This window comes from Cucurbita pepo, chromosome LG07, assembly GCF_002806865.2.
Source record: "Cucurbita pepo subsp. pepo cultivar mu-cu-16 chromosome LG07, ASM280686v2, whole genome shotgun sequence".
Taxonomy (NCBI): Eukaryota; Viridiplantae; Streptophyta; class Magnoliopsida; order Cucurbitales; family Cucurbitaceae; genus Cucurbita; species Cucurbita pepo.
In genome coordinates this window covers 140451-159367 of record NC_036644.1, presented here as the reverse complement: position 1 = coordinate 159367, position 18917 = coordinate 140451, and the positions used below count along the sequence as shown (strand labels likewise).

Sequence of the window (18917 nt, the reverse complement as noted above, 5' to 3'; positions counted from 1 at the left end):
TTTAATAAAAATATATGACTAAATTGAACACGTATTTCAATGAAACTCAAAACAATATTTGAAGTATATTTTTGTTGGGGGTAAAAATAAAAGGTTAATATTTAACATAAAATAAATATAAGAGTATTTATTTGAAAAGAAATCCTCAACACAAAAGGTTGCCTATAGAGTTCTAGGAAATTAAAAATGGTCGGAGATTCCAAATGAGTGATACACACTAGGATTAGGAACGGTGGCCATCGATATAAATAAAGTGGAAGATACAAAGCATCCTGACCGTCCAACATGTTGAAGTCAAGAGGAGAATGAACGCCGGGTAATTGTCCACGTGGCTACTGTGAGTGCGCCGTTTATGACTCTCGTGCTCGGCGCGTGGGAACAACACCCATAATCTCGACGGCTCCCACTCCCAGTCCCTCCTCCTCCGAGCCATAAAAAGAAGACGGAAAAAAAAGATTGGGAAAAAGAGAGATTCTACAAAATCCTTCCCCCCCCCCCTCTTCTCACAACGCCCGTGTTTCCCTTTCATATTTTCCATCGTATGTTCTTTGAGCTCCGGCTCCATTAACGGAGCCTAGCTCATTCTCCAAACTCTAATTCTTCGTTTAGATCTCTCTTCTCCTTCTATTTTCAATTCTTGCGATTTGTGGATCTCGAGCTTAAACCAAACCAACGAGAGAGAAATGTCAAAACCGTGGGGCGGAATTGGAGCCTGGGCTGCTGATGCCGAGCGTGCTGAGGCTGAGGAACGAGAGGCGGAAGCTGCTGCGGCCGCCTCCCAAGCAGAATCGAAGAATTTCCCTAGCCTTAAGGAAGCTGTCAACACCAAGCCCAAGAAGAAGAAGATGACGTTGTCGGAATTCACTATGGGGACCTTGACGGGCCCGGGCGCCGGCAGTAGGCAAACAGACAGCAAGGGCTTGACGCCGGAGGAGATGCTTCGACTTCCGACTGGTCCCAAAGACCGTTCTGGTGAAGAAATGCGTCCTGGTCGACTTGGTGGGGGATTTCCCACTTATGATCGGCACAGTATGCCTGCTGGTCGATTTCGAGACCGTGATGAAGGCGATGGGTCTTGGGGTGGTGGTCGACGATCGTTTGGTGGGTTCGATGATGATCGTAGGGATCCACCTCCTAGGGCTTCCAATTTCGATCAACCTTCCAGGGCTGACGAGGTGGATAATTGGGCAATGACTAAGAAATCTCCCACATTGGCTTCAGAGCGACAGAATAGGTACGGGTCGCTAGGCGGTGGTATGGGTGGAATTTCATCCAGGGCAGACGAGGTCGATAGCTGGGCCAGTGCGAAAAAACCTGTTCCATCGAGATCCTCCACTTTTGGTTCTGGTTACCGTGACCGTGAGGTGAATGAGCATGATCGCTGGACTAGAGGCAGTTCACGTGATAGTGACACAGAACGACCCCGGTTAGTATTGGATCGACCCAAAGCTAATCTCCTTACAAATGAAGCAACAAGGTCGAACAAGCCAAGTCCTTTTGGAGCAGCAAGGCCAAGAGAGGAAGTTTTGGCTGAGAAGGGGTTGGATTGGAAGAAGCTGGATACAGAAATTGAGGCCAAAAGAACCAGTAGGCCAACCAGTGCTCACTCTAGCAGACCTTCGAGTGCTCAATCGAGCCGTTCAGAGGGTCCAGGATTGCAGGGCGTAGAAAATGTGGTGAAGCCGAGGCCAAAAGTCAATCCATTTGGGGATGCCAAGCCTAGGGAGGTTTTGCTGGAGGAACGTGGCAAGGACTGGCGGAAGATAGATCTGCAACTTGAGCGTCGTGCTGTGGACAGGTCCTAATTTAACTTTTAACATTGTTAAACTCTATCTCTCCGTTGTAGTTCGGTGCAGGGGATAATTTCTTTGTTTTCTGATTGTTATTTGGTTCTTGGAAGCAAATTCTTCATGTATGAAGCTAGCTGGAGAAGTTCTATTGAGGATTGGGTTTAACTTGATTTAAAACTTTGCAAAGGTTCTGACAGCGAGCTGCCCTAGTACTTAGCTGAGTGGAGCCATTTATTCCACTAAACTTGCTAATAATCTATATTTATGTCAAAAAGTATTGTTAGGACCTATGGAACAAAATTATGAAGGGCTAGGAGATCACCTATATATAATCTTAGAGTTGGAGCTTGAGTGATCACATATGGTCATACAGTTCCATCCAGCTTGTTTACTTTGCTGCTGGAGTTGTTGCCTAGTGAATGATTATCATCAGGAAACAACGACAGCAGAAATGACAGAAGGTGATTTCTAGTATGATCGCTTTTAGGCTTAGTTTAGAGTTTTAGGTATTCAGCTAGAATTTTGGTTTCAATCCTATTGGCCACTTGAGCGAGCTCTCATATGCAGTTTATTTTGGCCCTAATACTTCGATTTTTTAACTTTGCTTAAACATCTAATTTTTCTATTTGCCTCTAAATTTTGATATTGGTTTTGAATTTTGACATAAACCTGAGGTCCTCTATTCCCAAACCATCAAATAAGTGAGTACAGCTTAAAGCACAATTCTACATGATGCCACACCAATTTTCTTTTAATAAATGCGATTTGGAAATTTAGAGATATATGCACACACGCCCACAAACAAGTTCATTAATTAAAAGAAAGAGGACATACAAGAATGGACATAAAGATATCCCCAACCAGCCAAGGGGTTACAAGAAGAACCCTCAGTTGAGCATGAAATAGAAGAAAACTGTCTGGCTTGATCCTGAGGATCATAATGAGAAGAGTCTCTCCCCTAAAAGACCCTTTTGTTTCTTTATTACCAAAGACCCTCAGTTGGCATAAATTTTGATGCATCAAACCCTTAGTACAAAAGTCAATATGAAGTGAGCATGAAATAGAAAACTGTCTGGCTTTGATCATTTCCTTGGAATATTCTTATATTTTTTTTTCATTCCATATGGACCAAATTCTGCTATTTTGATCTCAAGCCTCAAAATCTTCTTGGACTGTCTGAATGGATGGTCTGAGAGAAGTAAATTCATGCAGTCAAAGACTTCATAGGGGAGAATCACACTCCAATCAAAGGCAGTAAACAGATTGACCTCAAATATTTGAGGAGAAAGGGCATTGGATTAAAATGTGTCTTTGTGATTCAATTGCTTCTTTACACCGCACCAATTTGGATTTAGGATGAACCAAGGACACCTTTCTTGTAATCTATCATAAGCATTGAAACATGAGTGATTAAGTTCCCGAAGAAGAAATTTAATCTGCTTGGTGTAGAAGTTTAAATGCCTCCAAAAAGAATCCTAGCTAAGGGTCCAAAGAAAGTCTCATGTGTATGCTGTAAAATGCCTCCAAACAACTCTTGGGAAAACCCCAGCACAAATTTAAGGTTTTGAAAAGGCTACACCAAAAAAATTTAGTGATAAACACCAAACTTGATTTTTATTCAAAGTCACCAAAATAGTATATTTGCACAGCCTTTTTTTCTTTTCTCTTTGATGGGAAAGTAATATTTTTTTTTAGAGGCATGCATGACAAGCCTCAAGTATCTTTCCATGTTGTGTTATTATTGTCTCACCACATTTGCTTTTGTCTGTTACAACTTACATCTAGTATACTTCGCTGCAACAAGCCTCAAGTATCCTTCTTCACTGCTAATTTATATGCAGGTGATCTCATCAACTCCCATGATTAATTCAATTTGTAACAACAGAATAGTTTAGGCATGGATGACATGTATCATGAGAAAGTTTTCTAACCTTACTGCTGGGAAAGTGTACATTTTGATCATTAGCTTCTTTTTAGCAAAACTTGTAAGGAATCAAAACCTTTAAATGCTAAGCTGTAAAGTGGTCACATCAGTAGATCTCATTTGCTGTCAAATAATTGGATGCAAAGAATCAACCACGAGAAAGTAGTTTTTATGATGTACAATTATATGTTGATGATTAGATTTTAGGAAACATTTGTTTTTATGCTTATAATTCGAATACAGGAACTGAATGTTGAACCACTGCGAAATGACATTATATCAGCAGGTTTTTCTTCTACTGTATTATTTTTCTTTTCTATACCAGGGATCTTGGACAGAATTCTCTTTCTATCTTAGGCACTCTTATGTTTTATGAAATACATTATTATTTTTTAAACAAAAGTTGATAAGGGTCATATGTGGCCCTTGGTGGCTTAGTCTAATATGGTCATCTCTTCATAAGCCTGTAGGACGAAGTGAAGCTTTACTAATCTATCACGTATCATTTAAACTAAATTAGGTGAAAAAAAATTAAAAACAAATATTTATTATCATGCTCTGTACTGCTTGATTTTCAAGCCTTTAAGATGGATCTTTTCTTAACTGTCTACTCTTTTACCACAGGCCTGAAACAGAAGAGGAAAAGATGTTGAAAGAGGAAATTGATGTTCTAAGAAAGGAACTTGAGAAAGGCTTATCTCTGAATGCTAAGAAAGAATCGATGCAAGAATCTGCCGTAGAGATACAAGATCTGCGTGACAGAATAAATAAAAAAGAATGTGAACTGGAGGCGCTGGTCCTTGATTTGGATGATAAGGTACGCTTCGGGAAGAAAGCAGCTGAGAGACCTGGCTCTGGAGCAGGTAGGGCTGCTGTCTTTCCCGAAAGACAATCTTCTCAAGGATCCTTTGATGAGTCCAGAAGTTTCGAGTCCATGGAACGGCCTCGATCACGTGGCACTCCAGATGTGTGGAGTAGATCTGCTGAGGATGGAAAACCAATACAAGGTGCCAGAGATGGAGGATTTTTGGGCAACAGAGACATGAACAGGTTTGGATTTGTTTGTCATTTTGTTTCTCTTTGTTGATTCTTGGTTGTTCTTAAACGTTCTAATGCTGTTATTTTTCATCTGGGAGAAATATCACTTTTTCTTTATGGTGCAAGGGTGCTGCAGGAAATCAAGGGGGAATATTTTGAAATCTTGCTCTTGTTTGTTTATTACATTATGTTCCAAGTTATTATTCTGAATCTGAAATTGGCATTTGTGTTGTTATTCCAGGTCGAGGGATAGTAGATGGTAAGCTACATTGTGGACACCATTGGTTTGATGATCTACACCTTTTGAGTATTGGAAGCTAATAATACATTGGTCTCACCTTTCACGATGGTTCTCTTATTTTGAGCTCTGGAAATTGGAGTGAGAGAGTACTACTGATGTGGTGCCAAACTTTTGTTACCCCTTCTTCAAACTATGTAAAATTGCTATTTCTTATTTTTGTTGAAATTGAGGAGCCTGTATCATGGTTAGGACTCGAATTATAACCAGACAGTTGGGATTCCCTAGTTTTTTCTTTTTCCTCTCTTGTAACAGTCAGGTCATTCTGTGTTATACAGCTAATTTGGTTCATTTTGCTCATCCACATGTCAATCTAAGTTGATTTGTTTGCAAGAAAGATGTTGTGAACTGCTGTTGTTCATGCTGATCCGTAGGAACAAATTTTCAAAATTTTTATTTTTGTTTAATACTAAATATCTTCTTTTTAGGAAGAAAGTGTTGCCTAATCAAATCAAAAGTCATTTTAGAATTGAGATAACAAAGCATATTTTTCTAGGCGAATGATTGAATGCAATAAAAAAGATGAGTCAACTACCCATGCCCCAGTTCCTTTTCCTGTTTTTGTATGAATTTTTGTGTCAAATTATTTATTTTGGTAGATGAAGCACAACCATAAGAACATAATTGAATCAAATAAAATTTATGTTAGTTATGGGATGGAAAAATTTAGAGGCTAGTTTGGTGGCATGGTTGAGAAAAGACCATGCCACCAAGCAGTCCAACCAACCAGTAAGCTTCACTGATAAGTGAATCTAAGAGATTTAGTTATATGGATGATTGTTGAACAGAAAGTGGGGAGTCAAATTACCTGAAGAGATTCTTATTTATTGTACTAAGAACCAAGTCTCAACAAGACATTAGATGCAACAAAAATTAGACAGTTGAACAAAAAAAGAAGAGTTCTCAACCAAAGCCATTAGCTAAGCTAAAGAAGCTTTTCATAAAGAAGTGAGAGTCATCCAGCCAGGCATTTAACAAAGCACTCATTACAGAGAATTGTCCATCTCTAAATCTTTCTTCCCACAACCTTTTCTTTTGTGTTTTGTCATTACATGCTTCATAAAATAAATAAAAGAACAATAGTAAAGGAGAAAAGTAAAGGTGTGAAGATGGTATGAAATTTGGTGAGATATATATATATATATATATTCATATGGTAGACGTAGACATTGCAATTCAATTCAAGCTTATAGTTATACTTACAGCAAACACAAAATAAACAGAGAGAGAGAGAGAGAGAACAAACCCCTCACTGTGAGATTATGATGGAGTGAAGATAGGTATGATGATTGGGCATGAAGATGATTTCCTATCTGGCATGTCTAATCCTGTCCTTTTATAATTCAATCCCTCTTCTTTCTCTCTCCACATGGGTCCATTTTAAGCTCATCAGTCTGCTAAAATATTGTTTTTTTTTTCTCTCTCTCTCTTGTATTCTTTCTGGGGAATTGGGAACTAAATCTAATTCATCAATCCTCAATCTCAATCTGTAAGAGGTTGCAGAACCCAGTTTTGTTTTCACCAAATATTTCCATTTCCATTAACCATTCTTCATTCCATCTTCCAAGCATACAGAAATAAGCAGAATTTGGATGACACTCCTGCCGCTGCATTTTCATCCTCCCCAGAAGTAGAAATCACTTCTCTAATGGACATTCCTGTTGGTGTTAAAGAAGAGGATGGAGCAGGTAGCGATGTCGTTGATGCAAGTGATGACGATGGAGATTCAGACCATGATGACATTGGCCTGAATATGAATAGCCCGTACCTGGAACCTGAACCAAACAGCCAATCATGGACATCCCAGTAAACTTCTAGTCTTGTTCTGCTGATTAATACAGATTCATTGCCTCTGAACTTCCAGTGAAGGTGCTTAATTTTGATTGCTGGTTGCCCGTCGATCCTCATCTCCAGTTCTGGATCGAATGAATCAGAAAAACTGGGATTATTGATGTTGATGAACTCAATTGAGATGGTGTGGAACTTGCCTTTCTCATGGAACTGGATTCTGGTGGAGAACATTTTCTTCCCAAATACATGTTCCTTCTTTGAAACTAGAGTGGGTTCAATCAAAGCTGGCCGACAACCTGTCTTTCTGAAGGCATCTTTCTTGAGATCCCCAATAAGTAAAACAACTTCTTCTTCACACACAACGGCCACGTAGTAATCCGACTGTGGCTCTGTCTCTCCATTGAATTTTGCACTCTTGAGGTCCCAGAATACATCCACAGCTCGACCATCGACTTCAAAGTGCTTAGAACCTTGTTTTCTCCAGAAGTACCATGGCTTCATCTCAACCTTACACTGATATTGCTGGTTTCCTTCTGGTCCTTGAACACAGATGGAAAGACCATGAAGTAACAGATTCTTACACCAAGTGACTGTGATGAGACGACACTGACCAACGATCTTTGTTTGATATACTGACATAAACACACTCTGACCTGGCCTGATTACTGAAGCTGGATCATTACTTGGCCTCTCCCCAAATGAGAAGCAAGCAGGAATTCCGATGGAGTCATGCATGGCTTGGTACGAATCCAAGAAAGCTGATTGTGCTTGGAAGTTGAAAATGGAGTTTGTCTAAACTAGCAAAAGATGATCACAGTAGAAAGCAGAAAGACGAAGGCAGAGGGAGAGAGAGGATCAGAACTAACATATTCATTGCCACCATCTCAGAGATCTACTTCATGAATATGCTGACAAGGAAGTTCTTGGCAGTTTGTGATTAGCAAGCGGAAAGAACTCATTATCTGAACTGGCAGCTCAGAATGTGGAAAGGTAGGGACGAGGAAGAAGGAACTGGACGCATTTTATAATGGAAAAATACCTTCTGTAAGCTGTGTTGAGCATTTCCATGTGGAAAGGAAAAGAAAGACTACAGAAATAAAACTATTTGTTCTGCTGTACAACTGATTTGGCCTCAATAATGGTCATTAACGCCTCCCATCTCCATAAATCAGAACTTTTGTCATGCACGGTAAAAACAAGACAAATCCCATTTCATCCAATGTGAAAATCCCTCAAAAAAGGGAGGGCAACAGAGAATCCCTCAAGCATGTGAGTGAGTGAGTGAGGTAAAAAAGAAAGGAACTTCATTAAAATTTGAAAATCATTTAGGTTTACTATGTGGACAGTGTTTATCTAATAATTTAATGTGTTCGAGATTTGTATTTTTCACCTGGGTTTCTCCTCCACTTTGCAGTGGAACTGTTGGGAAAAGTGACTTGGCAAGGAATCTGAAATATACATAATGTGGAGATATATAAAGATCACTGTAGTTTAGGTGGCAAAGGAAATGGTCCAGCGTCAGTATCACTTTATGAGTAACAACAACTAGGATTACTTTGAAGGTATAAAACAATGAAGCATAACCCCACTTGTCTGAAGCTGAACATGAAGCATACACAGACAAACCGAAAAAAATACCAGCAGCTTCAACTTCCCTATATCCGAATGCCTTGAGAATCATTGTGTGGACAATAACCAAGTTCAAATTACTATGTTGGCACCATCATCATCCAACAATTTTCAAAATGGCTCAAGATTGAAAAAATATATATAAACAAAAGGGTCTTGAGAACCTAAGAGGGCGTAGAACAAAACAAGGGAGGACATTTACTTGATAGTAGAAAAAATCAGAATCTACCCGGTTCCATACTTGGATAACTGAAAACGAAATACACAGATCTGCTTTTCGTACAAGTTTTTCTGGCTATCAATGCAATGGGTTATCTATTATCCTTTGATAATGCCAGATCAAACAAACTTACGAACATTCTCAGACCGACTCTCGCACCTAAAGTGGCTTAAGTCGACAATTATTACGGTAATGTCATCCAGGCTACCTCTACTTAGAGCTAGATCTACAAGTTCCTTACAAGCAGCCACAAGTCTACTGGAAGTGGGTCTCTTCCTATAGCTATCATTATTCTCCTTAGGTGAAGATTCTGTCTTCATCTTTTTATGTCTGACCAATGATATTCTCCTTGATTTTGTTCTAGGACTTTCAGTTTCACAAGAATAGTCATATTCAGCTTCTTCAGAGCTATCCATTGCCTTGTCACAGATTGGAGATTGGTCCATCCCCCCTCCTTTCGGTTGCGTGACCAAAGAAACTCTCCGCAGTTTTGATGGACTTAGGTTCACAGAGCAATGGGCATGGCTAGTGCTTCTCAAGGAACATTTTGGTAGCCCAAAACTTTTATCCATCAACCTCAGTCGTGTCACGACATCAACGGTCTCTTGGTTCCCAACCTATGAAAATTTTGACCACTTCAAAAGTTAATATCAATTGCCAAAACAACACAAACCATCTGTCACAACATCAACAGTATCTTGGTTCCCAACCTATGAAAATTATGTCAACTTCAAAGTTCATGTCAATTACCAAAGCAACAAAAATCATCTGTCCTCTGATTGATTTGATATTCAAAAATCAGTTTCCTTTTTGAGCAGGTTAACCCATTACTGAACAACTCCCTGTGAATGTCCCAAGGACGCAGGTTTTACTGCTGGTAAGTTAACTTGTGAAGGTCAATCAGCTGCTCTCCTAATTTAGTATCTCATTATCATCTCAGGTCAGGAGTTCATTATGCTATGCTTCGCTAATAACTCAACCTACTTGACTACTTTGACATATGGTCCACAGAGTACAGTTTGCAAATAATACAGTTTGCAAACTTATTTCCTAATACAGGTGTTTCCGAAAGATGATTTGACTGCAACATATCGTATATGAACTATTGAAGAGATAATTCAACTTCTTTGGTTTTCTTTTATATAGGATTCTTTCAAATCATCTTTTGAAGAGCTGATTTCAACTTGTTTGGTTTTTTTCAAATTGATTCTCTCTTAAACTCAGCACTGGAAAAGATTTTGTACTTCATTTAATGAATCATCTTTTAAGAAGAACTTCATTCAGAACAATAAAAAATTTCAAAATTTTATTCCAAATTAATGTATTTTCCAATCTTCTGTAAGAACGCAATATTTATTTTCAGAAATGAAGGAAACTCATCCATACCTTTTCCCATAATCCATCAGTGGCTAGAACAAGAAATTCCATGTCTTCACTAAGAAGTAGGACCTTTGAATCAGGCTCTGCCAGTACCCAGTCCTTCAAATGAGCATCTCCAATGCTTCTAGAAACAGAAAGAACTCCATGAACTCTCCATGCCCCCCTGTGAATCTCAACGTATCCACCCTACATCCCAATTTAGAGTTCTCTACCATCACCATCATATGTACCCACGATAATGAAGTTCATTATGTAACCTTTTATACACACTATATTATATGTACCTTGTTCTCTATTCGTTTCCTTTCATCCTCCTGTTCAACTCTATGGTCTTTTGTGACTGCTTCAGCTACTCCTCCTCTAGAAAGAACAGCCCTACAATCTCCCAAATTGGAAACAACAAGTTCTTCTCCTTGTATCAGAGCTGTGACACAGCAGACACCACTGCCTAAACCCTAGAAAATTAAGGAATTTTTTTATATAAGACAGTAGTTCTAGATAGACAAGAAATTGCAACGTGAGGAGAAAATGTAGCTCCATTTGCAAATTACCAGATTCAAGAAGTCCCCGTCCGTTTTCAAGAAAGCAGCTTTAATTGCTTCCTCCTTCTGTGCAGATTCCGTGCAATTGGCCACCACTTGAAGTATGTTCTTGTGCAAATTTTGTGCAACAAATTTGGCTGCCTTCCTGCCTCCATGGCCATCATAAACGCCAAAAAAGGCCTACAAAAATAAAAGACGATTCATGACAGAAGTAAATTAAGGTGTTAGAATTTTAAGAGAAATGAAAGGTCCATTACATCATTGAAGTGGCCTTTCATGCAAGAAATGATCCTGTGAGTGTCTTCCATGAACCTCTTCTTGCCCTTGACGGAGAAAACCCCCACATGATCCGCAAAGTCTGCAAACAACAGTTTAGCTCATAACTCAGACGGGAATATTCTAATTCTCCACACAACGAAAAAGAAGAAAAAAAACGAAAAAGCTTAGGTGTGAACAGAGTATTTGAAGTTAGCGATTACCAGCGGAGGAGAGGGAATCGGTTCGGGGAGTGGTGGCTTCAAGTTTTCCGGCTTGAATCTCTCGTAAGACGTTAGGGATCTCAATCTTGGGAGGTCTTTTCCGCTTCAAGCAACAAGAGGAGTCGTTAAATCGCAAGCCAGAGGTTTGGTCCCTCATCTTCTTGCCCGACTGTTTTCGAAAGAGGATTACTCCAACGGCTATGAAGAAGAATGTGAGGCCAACAGATTAAATACTGTAACACACACACACACACACACACACACACTTCATTCACGCGTTGCCCGTTGGGACGAATATTAAAAGTAAATACTTTTTCTTGAAAAAAAAAAAAAAAAATCATGTGAATTAGATTTTAATTATATGCTTTTTTAAAAAAATTACTACCAATTTTTTTTTTTTTTTTTTTTTTTGGCCTATTCTCGTGACAGTTAAAAATGATATGATGGACTAAATTTATTATTAACTTTTTAAGAAAGTTAAAAAAAACAATTTAAAAGTTTGTAATTAATTAGGAGGTGTAATTTAAGAAGTCAATTAATCATAAATTTATGAAAAATGAACGAATCCAGTTAAGCAGTTACGGTGCGAAGACCTGGTTGACTCTACACATTGGGGTTTCGAAGAAAGGCCGTGGTTGAAGCTGAGGAGCCAACAGGATCTGTGAGCCTTCAAGATTTGAACGTCATCCACTTCTTTGTTCTTCCAGATCTTGCTCCCTTCGTCTGGGTTTCTTCTTGCTCCCTTCGTCTGGGTTTCTTCTTGCTCCCTTCGTCTGGGTTTCTGCTTGCTCCCTTCGTCTGGGTTTCTTCTTGCTCCCTTCGTCTGGGTTTCTTACTCTCGGTTAGTCTCTCACTTACTTCTCTCTTTCATCTCTTCTTTTTCTTCTCTTTTCCCTTTCAGCTCCTTCATTGTCTCTCTCTCTCTCTATGCTTCGTTTTCTACTTTTCCCTAAATTTTGAAGTCTTCGCTTAGCTGAACCAGTGGGAATCTTTACTTTTGAACTTCCAATTGTTTAGCAACATTATTTACTCATTATTTCTGTATTTCCTTCGTTTTGGGGGTTGACTTTTCTGGTTGGAACCAAATGGCGGTTTCAACAATTGGATACCGATTGAAGTTGTTCGTCAGTTTTGCAGATAGAGTCTGATGTGAATTTGGGTCTGCTATACTCTAAATCCAGGATTGAGGTTTGGATGTTAATATGGGCAATCCGTTGCGAAGGTCTATAGTTCTATCTTTTCTTGTTAGAGATTGTTTTATCGAGTATGAAGCTTATTAATGGAATTTGCCCCTTTTTGGTTGTAGTCCCGTCAGTAGAGTACCCAACGAGGTCATGACCATGAAGCTTATTGTTGCGGCATTTGTGGGTGTAGTAGTTGGCTGCTCCATTGGATTGTCATTTCCCGTGCTTTCATTAACTAAAGTATCACCACTTGCCTTCCCCCTCTTTAGGAATAAATGCTTTTACTACTGTTTTTCACCCCTTCTGCCTACGTTCTAGCAGTGCCCTGTTTCTTTCTTTCTTTCTTTTTAGTGGATGCAATTATACGTGTTGTTAATTTGGCAGCTAAATCTTCCATCCAATATTTTTCCAACTCTTGGTCTCGCATATCTTAATGGAAGATCAAGAAGCTCAGACCGCTCCAGGGAGTTATTTCTTGATGGTCGGCCCCTTGTGAAGAATAGTCATAGCAACTCAAACCAAACACGGATATTGAATGGAACATCAAAGGTCATTCCGTAACTCTTAACAAAATCTCCATCACTTGACATGCCTTTTGAATAAAATATTACATGATGTATTTTGTAAATCTAGTATTGTCATTTTCTGAAAGAATTTTAACGAAGATATGGACACCGATGAGACTAACATGTGGTGTGTTGAGTGAAATTATTCAAATGCATATCATTTCAATTTTGTTTGCAGATTTGGGCCCCATCAAATCCCCGAGGTGCAGAAAGTTTACCTCCAAAAATCGTCTCTTCTGAATCAGATTTGTATGCACGTAGGCTGTGGGGCAATCCTAGTGAGGTGTGTATACTACCGAATTATGAAGATGAAGTTTAGATGACCTTAAATTTGCTAATAATAGCTGTTTAATGCTAATGTCCTATACCTTTGCTATCATTAGGAATTCGGATCATGTAATGGGGTTGTTTTAAGATACTACGTAGCATATTATTTTAAAGTTAAAAAGACTGATCAAAATGACATTTGCAGGACCTGATCACCAAGCCGCAGTACCTTGTAGCTTTTACCGTGGGTTACAATCAAAGATACAATATTGATAGAGCAGTCAGAAAGGTCTGTATATGAGTGTTTGTGTGTGTGTGTGTGTGTGTATATTTGTGAGATTAATTATGCTTCTTAACAGTTTTCAGATCAATTTGTTATCCTTCTCTTTCATTATGATGGACGAACATCAGAATGGGATGAATTTGAATGGTCTAAGCGAGCCATTCATGTTAGTGCTCGTAAGCAGGCCAAGTGGTAAGGAATGATTGCCAAGTCTTTTTTATGCTGGTTTTGTTAGGGAACTTAGTTCATATTCTGGATGATGTATATTGTGTTTTAAATTTAGTCTTCTGAAATTCTGCCAAGGTGGTATGCCAAACGATTTTTGCATCCTGACATTGTTGCACCATTTGACTACATTTTTATTTGGGATGAAGACCTTGGATTGGATCATTTCGATGCGGAAGAGTGAGTTCGGCACACTTCGGATTGATTATATTTTGATGCGTAAGAGTGCGTTAGCTAACACTAAATGATTGAATTCAGATATATAAAGCTAGTAAGGAAGTATGGATTAGAAATTTCACAGCCTGGTCTGCAACCAAGTAAAGGTTTAACGTGGCGAATGACAAGGAGAAGAGATGGTAGCGAAGTTCACAAGTAAGAGTAATAGGAGTTTGAGATTGAGCTTTTTTCCATCCGTTCAGAATAATTATATTAATTATATTGAATTTGGTTCAGAGAGACTGACGAAAGACCAGGATGGTGCATTGATCCTCATTTGCCTCCCTGTTCTAGGTAAAATATGCTACTACTTTGAATGATCTGATTCCAGAAGTTGTAGGTTTCTTTTCTTATATACAACATTACAATGCAGTTTTGTTGAGATCATGGCTCCAGTTTTTTCCCGTGAGGCGTGGCGTTGTGTTTGGTATATGTTACAGGTTTCAGCTGGTTTCTGCCCTGTTTTCAAATGCTCCCAATAGTGTTCCTCATCTTCTTCCACTGATGTATTTTGGTTTTTGGTTTAGAATGATCTAGTCCATGGATGGGGTCTTGATTTCCTCCTTAGAAGATGCGTGGATGTGAGTAGCCTAACTTCGTCTCGTCTTCTTCTCTGCTTCGAATAGCGTCATTAAACTTGATTTCTTTACAAACAGCCTGCACATGAAAAAATTGGGGTTATAGATGCCCAGTGGATTGTTCACCAAGGACTGCCTTCGCTTGGAAGCCAGGTAAAGGAAAATAATTGGTTGCTAACAGTTGAGTTTGCAGAGTAGAAGATTTAGTTGCTAACTACCTCCTCATCTTACTTTTCCGGTAGGGAGAATCAAAAAATGGAAAGGCAGCATGGGTAGGGGTATGTGAATTTATTTATGTCAACCAACAAAATCTCATCATCATCATCTTCACTGTTGTTTACAATTGTATGCATGTAGTGATATGTTATGGGAATTTTGATAGGTGAGTGAACGGTGTAGAAGAGAATGGACAATGCTTCAGAGTCGGTGGGTAACTGCGGAGAATGCATACTTGAGTGATGTTGAGGATGGGATCATCCCTTCACCTCAAGTAATCCATTAGAGAACAAAGCCGATAGCCATTAGAGTTGTAGGATACAACACGTAGTCTAGCTCAAAATTTAAGTTCACTGATATGAGAGAGGCAAGTTGTTGAGTCATTACTTGGATCAATTTTCTATTTGTACAATTCATTTTGTAACACTATTACATATAGAATTGAATTCTGAAAGGGTTGTGGAATGTAGTTGATGGGAGATCTGAATTGTAAGGAAGTGATAGTTAGTGTAGCCCCATATGCAGCCTCTCAGTTCTGATTTGAATGACTTGGTTGGTTCTGAAACATGTGAGATTATTGTTTGTTTTGGTACCTTAAAGCTTCCCAGCTGTGAGACTATAACATGGGTTCATTTCATTATTGCAAAAGAGGGGGAATTTTAAATGAAAGCTTTATAGGCATAAATGCAACAACAAAATTGATGCACGTTCACATCCAAATCTAGTATTAAATGAAGCGTTATATATTAGTTTTTGTTTTACTCTCCTTCCCAACCCTTTTATTATTTCCCCCCATCAATGCAACGTCTTCCTGCCAACAACTCTCCCCCATTATTATTTTTCACATATATTAAGGTTCAATTACTCCTAATTTCGCGATGAGGATTCATTTAGTCCCAACTTAATTAAATGTAGTAATAATGATTATGTTGAAATATACCATGTTCCCCACGCATGCCACTTCATTATACGCCATGCAAAAAATAACTTTTTTTTTCTTTTTTTCTGCGAAATGAGAATACATATAAATTTCTCTGGATAAAAAAGAACACGTAATTGCAGGAAATTAGTTTATTCATTTTTATACTGATGAAAACAAATTATAGGCAGCATTACAGAAATGAGACGAAGCTAGGTAAGAAAGGAAAATAATAATAATAATGTGGAAAAGCTGCCAACGACGTTAAGGTTCAATGTTGCGATGAGGTCAAGCGTTTTCGAGTTCTGGTGCAGGTAGATTTAAGAGTTCCGGGCAGTGGAAAATATCATCCAGAATCAAATTCTGAGGATGCCCATGAGGCAGCCCAAGCTGAGGTGCGTTGAAGTTGTCCAGGATGTGGTGAATAGAATCCGGGTAATCCAAGTTATCCAAATGCTCCAGATTGTTAGCGGCGTTATTGTCATTTTTTAAGGCATCAAAGGGCAAGTCGGAGTTGAAATTAGTGGTGGGAGTGGAAGAATTGGAATGGGATTTGGGGAAGAAGCCGTGAATTATCTCCTCTAACAACCCCGAATCCGGGGAGTCCTCCTTGGGGACAAACTCGGAGCTGGAGTAGTTTTGGTGAAGGGGGTCACCCAAAGACTTGGAAATTACTGGAGTGGTATTGTTAATGGAACCTGGGTTCAGGCTACAATTGGACGAAGGGAAGTTGAGGAAATCGCGAAGGAGAAGCATGTCCAGAGTGGGAGAAGCGGTGTTAATCTTGTGTGAACCGGACCACACAAAGTCGGACCCACGATTAGGAGTGCAAAAAATGGGCCAATTGGAGGAGTTCAGACCCAGGTGACGGGGCAGAGAGGGGTGGGATTGTTTAGCTAAATTGAAGTGAGGGATTGGATAATCGGACAGGGAGTGAGGCGGCGGCGGCGGCGAAGAAGGGTAAACGAAATTGGTGCGAGCCTTCAGTCCACGCATGGAGCGTGCGGCGCAGTCGTAGGCACGTGCGGCTTCCTCAGCGGTGTCGAACGTCCCCAGCCATCTTCTTTCTTTGGACTGAGGGTCTCGAATCTCGGCGGCGTAACGGCCCCATGGCCTGCGCCGAACTCCGCGGTATCTCATTGTGCCACTGGAGTTGTGGTCTCGGAGAGTCCGCTTGAGAATGTTGGCGGCGCCGGTGGTGGTGGTGGTAGTGGCGGCGGTAGTAGCGGTGGCGTTGCACTTCATTTGGTAGTGGTGGAAGAGATTGTTATATGAGTTGAGAGTGGAGGGACATGGCCAATCCGTTTATGCGCCTGAAGGAGTGTTCCAGATGGTATGTTGTGTTTAGGGTTTATTTATAGTAGGAGCAGGGGAGAGACGTGTGGGTCCGGGAAGGGAATTTGTTAATTTAAAAATTCATGCATGGTATACAACCAAAATTACAAATTTCTTATTTTAATGTGTATTAAAAAGATTTTTAATTCATTTAAAAATGGATTATTTGGTATTTTGAAATGTCCATCAAGTTTTCTATTTAAATATATAAATAAACATTTTATACTTTTAAATGCATTAAAATACTTTTTCCAATGTGTTTGGTAGTCAAACTTAAAAATCGTTTCATTTAGTAATATGTAATAAACAATAAAATTACATATATAGTTAAATATCAAATAAGTATCGATTTATTTGTTAACATTTTTTTATGTTGTTAGACCAACACGACTCTCCACAATAATATGATATTTGTCCACTCTGAGCATAAGCTCTCCTGGCTTTGCTTTGAGGCCTTTTGGGGAAGCCTAAACAAAGTCATGAGAGCTTACGCTCAAAGTGGAGAATATCATACCATTATGGAGAGTCGTGTTCGTCTAACCGATATTACCAATTTGTAGAATTATTTTTTAAAATATGATAAGTTTTAACGAAAATGGATTAGTATATGCATTTTTTTTTTATTCCTTGTGTGTTAGGGATTTTGGAAACAATCACGTTTTGAAAATAAAAATTATATAGTCATAAATACAATTAATTTGAGTGAAGATGGATTGCAATAATAGTAAAAAATATATATATATATATATATATATATATAAAAATAATAGCGAGAAAGAAAAGAGATGGGAGAATTGAAAGGCAGAGAAGGAAGGAGACGGCAAATTAAAAGAGGACGGACAATAAAATATTAAGGGAAACAAATCGCAACGGAGAGAAAAAAATAAAAGAATATTTATTATATTTATGAACCCTTCTTCCTTCTCATCAATTCATCTCTTTCATTCCATTAAATGCTTTTATTATTATTATTAATTTTCATTTCCCATATAATTCATAATTTATTATACTCAATTATACGTGAGATTGCAATAAAAGATTTATTGATTTAAAAAATTTAAGGTTGAATTTTGTAATAGAAATTGGTATGAATTGAATAACATAATATTATAAATACAACCAATACCCTAGTTGGCCCCAATACATTATAAATACAATCCAAATTATTTTGTTTTCAATTCAATAATGCACTCCTTTCTTCACCCAAACAAAGCAAACAATTATTGGAATTATAGAGCTTCGCAATCTCCATGCCCCATTACACATAAATGGGCAATAAACTATTTTCCTACATTTTTTATACACTACAATTACAAATATATATTTTCATATTTTTCTTCTGTTTTTAACTCATTTCAAATAATGTAGATAATGGCCTATTTACCATTTTTCAAATCTCATAAATGACAATTAATAAAAAGAATTAATAGGTACGCCACAATTAGTGAAGCTACAGAGCCTTAATTATCATGCAAAACCTTTCATTTAATATTAATACGTATAAGTATTAACTATTTCGGTACTCTAAAGAAAAAAAAAAAAAAACAATAATTATTCCTAGACACAATAATGCAATTGATTTTTTTTTTTTTTAATTGTGATTATAATTTAATACTTAATAGTTATAATATAATTTTATGGACTTGTAACCTTTTGACATTTTCATAATGTATTATAGTATTCATTATGATATTATAAGTGAATATAAAGTATGTGTTGCATAATTCCAAGAAAAAGGGTGTAGAGAAAGTGGGTGTTTAAGGGTTGTCTCCCGAGAGGAATCAGTTGGGCCAATATAAAGGAAAAATAGCTTTCTGCTGCACTGTAACAAAATAAAGTACACTAGTAAAAATTATGCAATCCGTGTATGAATATAATATATATTTTAAAATTTTAATAATCAGTTGGGCCATTATTATTTATTCATTTATGTATTTGTGTGACAGGTAGGTACTTGAATACAAATTAAAAGGGTACGAATATATTTAGGGAAATGTAAATGGGGTTACACGTGGCGATGTCCCATTGTTTGAACCC

General features: G+C 38.2%; 4 protein-coding genes across 6 annotated transcripts; 2 read left to right on the top strand and 2 right to left on the bottom strand.

Moving 5' to 3' along the window:
* The first annotated feature begins 407 nt into the window (after positions 1 to 407).
* Positions 408 to 5354, top strand: LOC111799268 (eukaryotic translation initiation factor 4B2-like). Its single transcript, XM_023682744.1, has 3 exons — positions 408 to 1798; positions 4339 to 4764; positions 4994 to 5354. The coding sequence occupies exons 1-3, from the start codon at positions 684 to 686 to the stop codon at positions 5013 to 5015; spliced, it is 1563 nt and encodes a 520-aa protein (XP_023538512.1). The 5' UTR covers positions 408 to 683; the 3' UTR covers positions 5016 to 5354.
* A 1119-nt stretch (positions 5355 to 6473) lies between these two features.
* LOC111799255 lies at positions 6474 to 11302 on the bottom strand. The gene is made up of 7 exons (XM_023682728.1): positions 11092 to 11302; positions 10870 to 10970; positions 10622 to 10792; positions 10355 to 10525; positions 10077 to 10256; positions 8842 to 9307; positions 6474 to 7578 (listed from the first exon to the last, which is right to left on the bottom strand). Exons 1-7 carry the CDS (start codon positions 11246 to 11248, stop codon positions 6602 to 6604), a joined length of 2223 nt encoding a protein of 740 aa, XP_023538496.1. The 5' UTR covers positions 11249 to 11302; the 3' UTR covers positions 6474 to 6601.
* Positions 11303 to 11839: 537 nt separating this feature from the next.
* LOC111799211 lies at positions 11840 to 15244 on the top strand. Of its 3 annotated transcripts, none has more exons than XM_023682659.1 (15): positions 11840 to 11932; positions 12229 to 12313; positions 12398 to 12515; positions 12660 to 12824; positions 13020 to 13124; positions 13314 to 13397; positions 13468 to 13583; positions 13695 to 13796; positions 13875 to 13988; positions 14070 to 14126; positions 14206 to 14272; positions 14360 to 14413; positions 14489 to 14563; positions 14653 to 14688; positions 14793 to 15244. In XM_023682659.1, the coding sequence occupies exons 2-15, from the start codon at positions 12294 to 12296 to the stop codon at positions 14910 to 14912; spliced, it is 1233 nt and encodes a 410-aa protein (XP_023538427.1). In that variant the 5' UTR covers positions 11840 to 11932; positions 12229 to 12293; the 3' UTR covers positions 14913 to 15244. The 3 variants fall into 3 exon arrangements, with proteins under 3 accessions (XP_023538427.1, XP_023538428.1, XP_023538429.1); XM_023682660.1 differs by having other exon boundaries at positions 11871 to 11932; positions 12221 to 12313; XM_023682661.1 differs by having other exon boundaries at positions 11888 to 11932; positions 12210 to 12313.
* Positions 15245 to 15686: 442 nt separating this feature from the next.
* LOC111798719 (ethylene-responsive transcription factor ESR1-like) lies at positions 15687 to 16790 on the bottom strand. Its single transcript, XM_023682034.1, has one exon. The coding sequence runs from the start codon at positions 16788 to 16790 to the stop codon at positions 15834 to 15836; it is 957 nt and encodes a 318-aa protein (XP_023537802.1). The 3' UTR covers positions 15687 to 15833.
* Positions 16791 to 18917: the final 2127 nt, after the last annotated feature.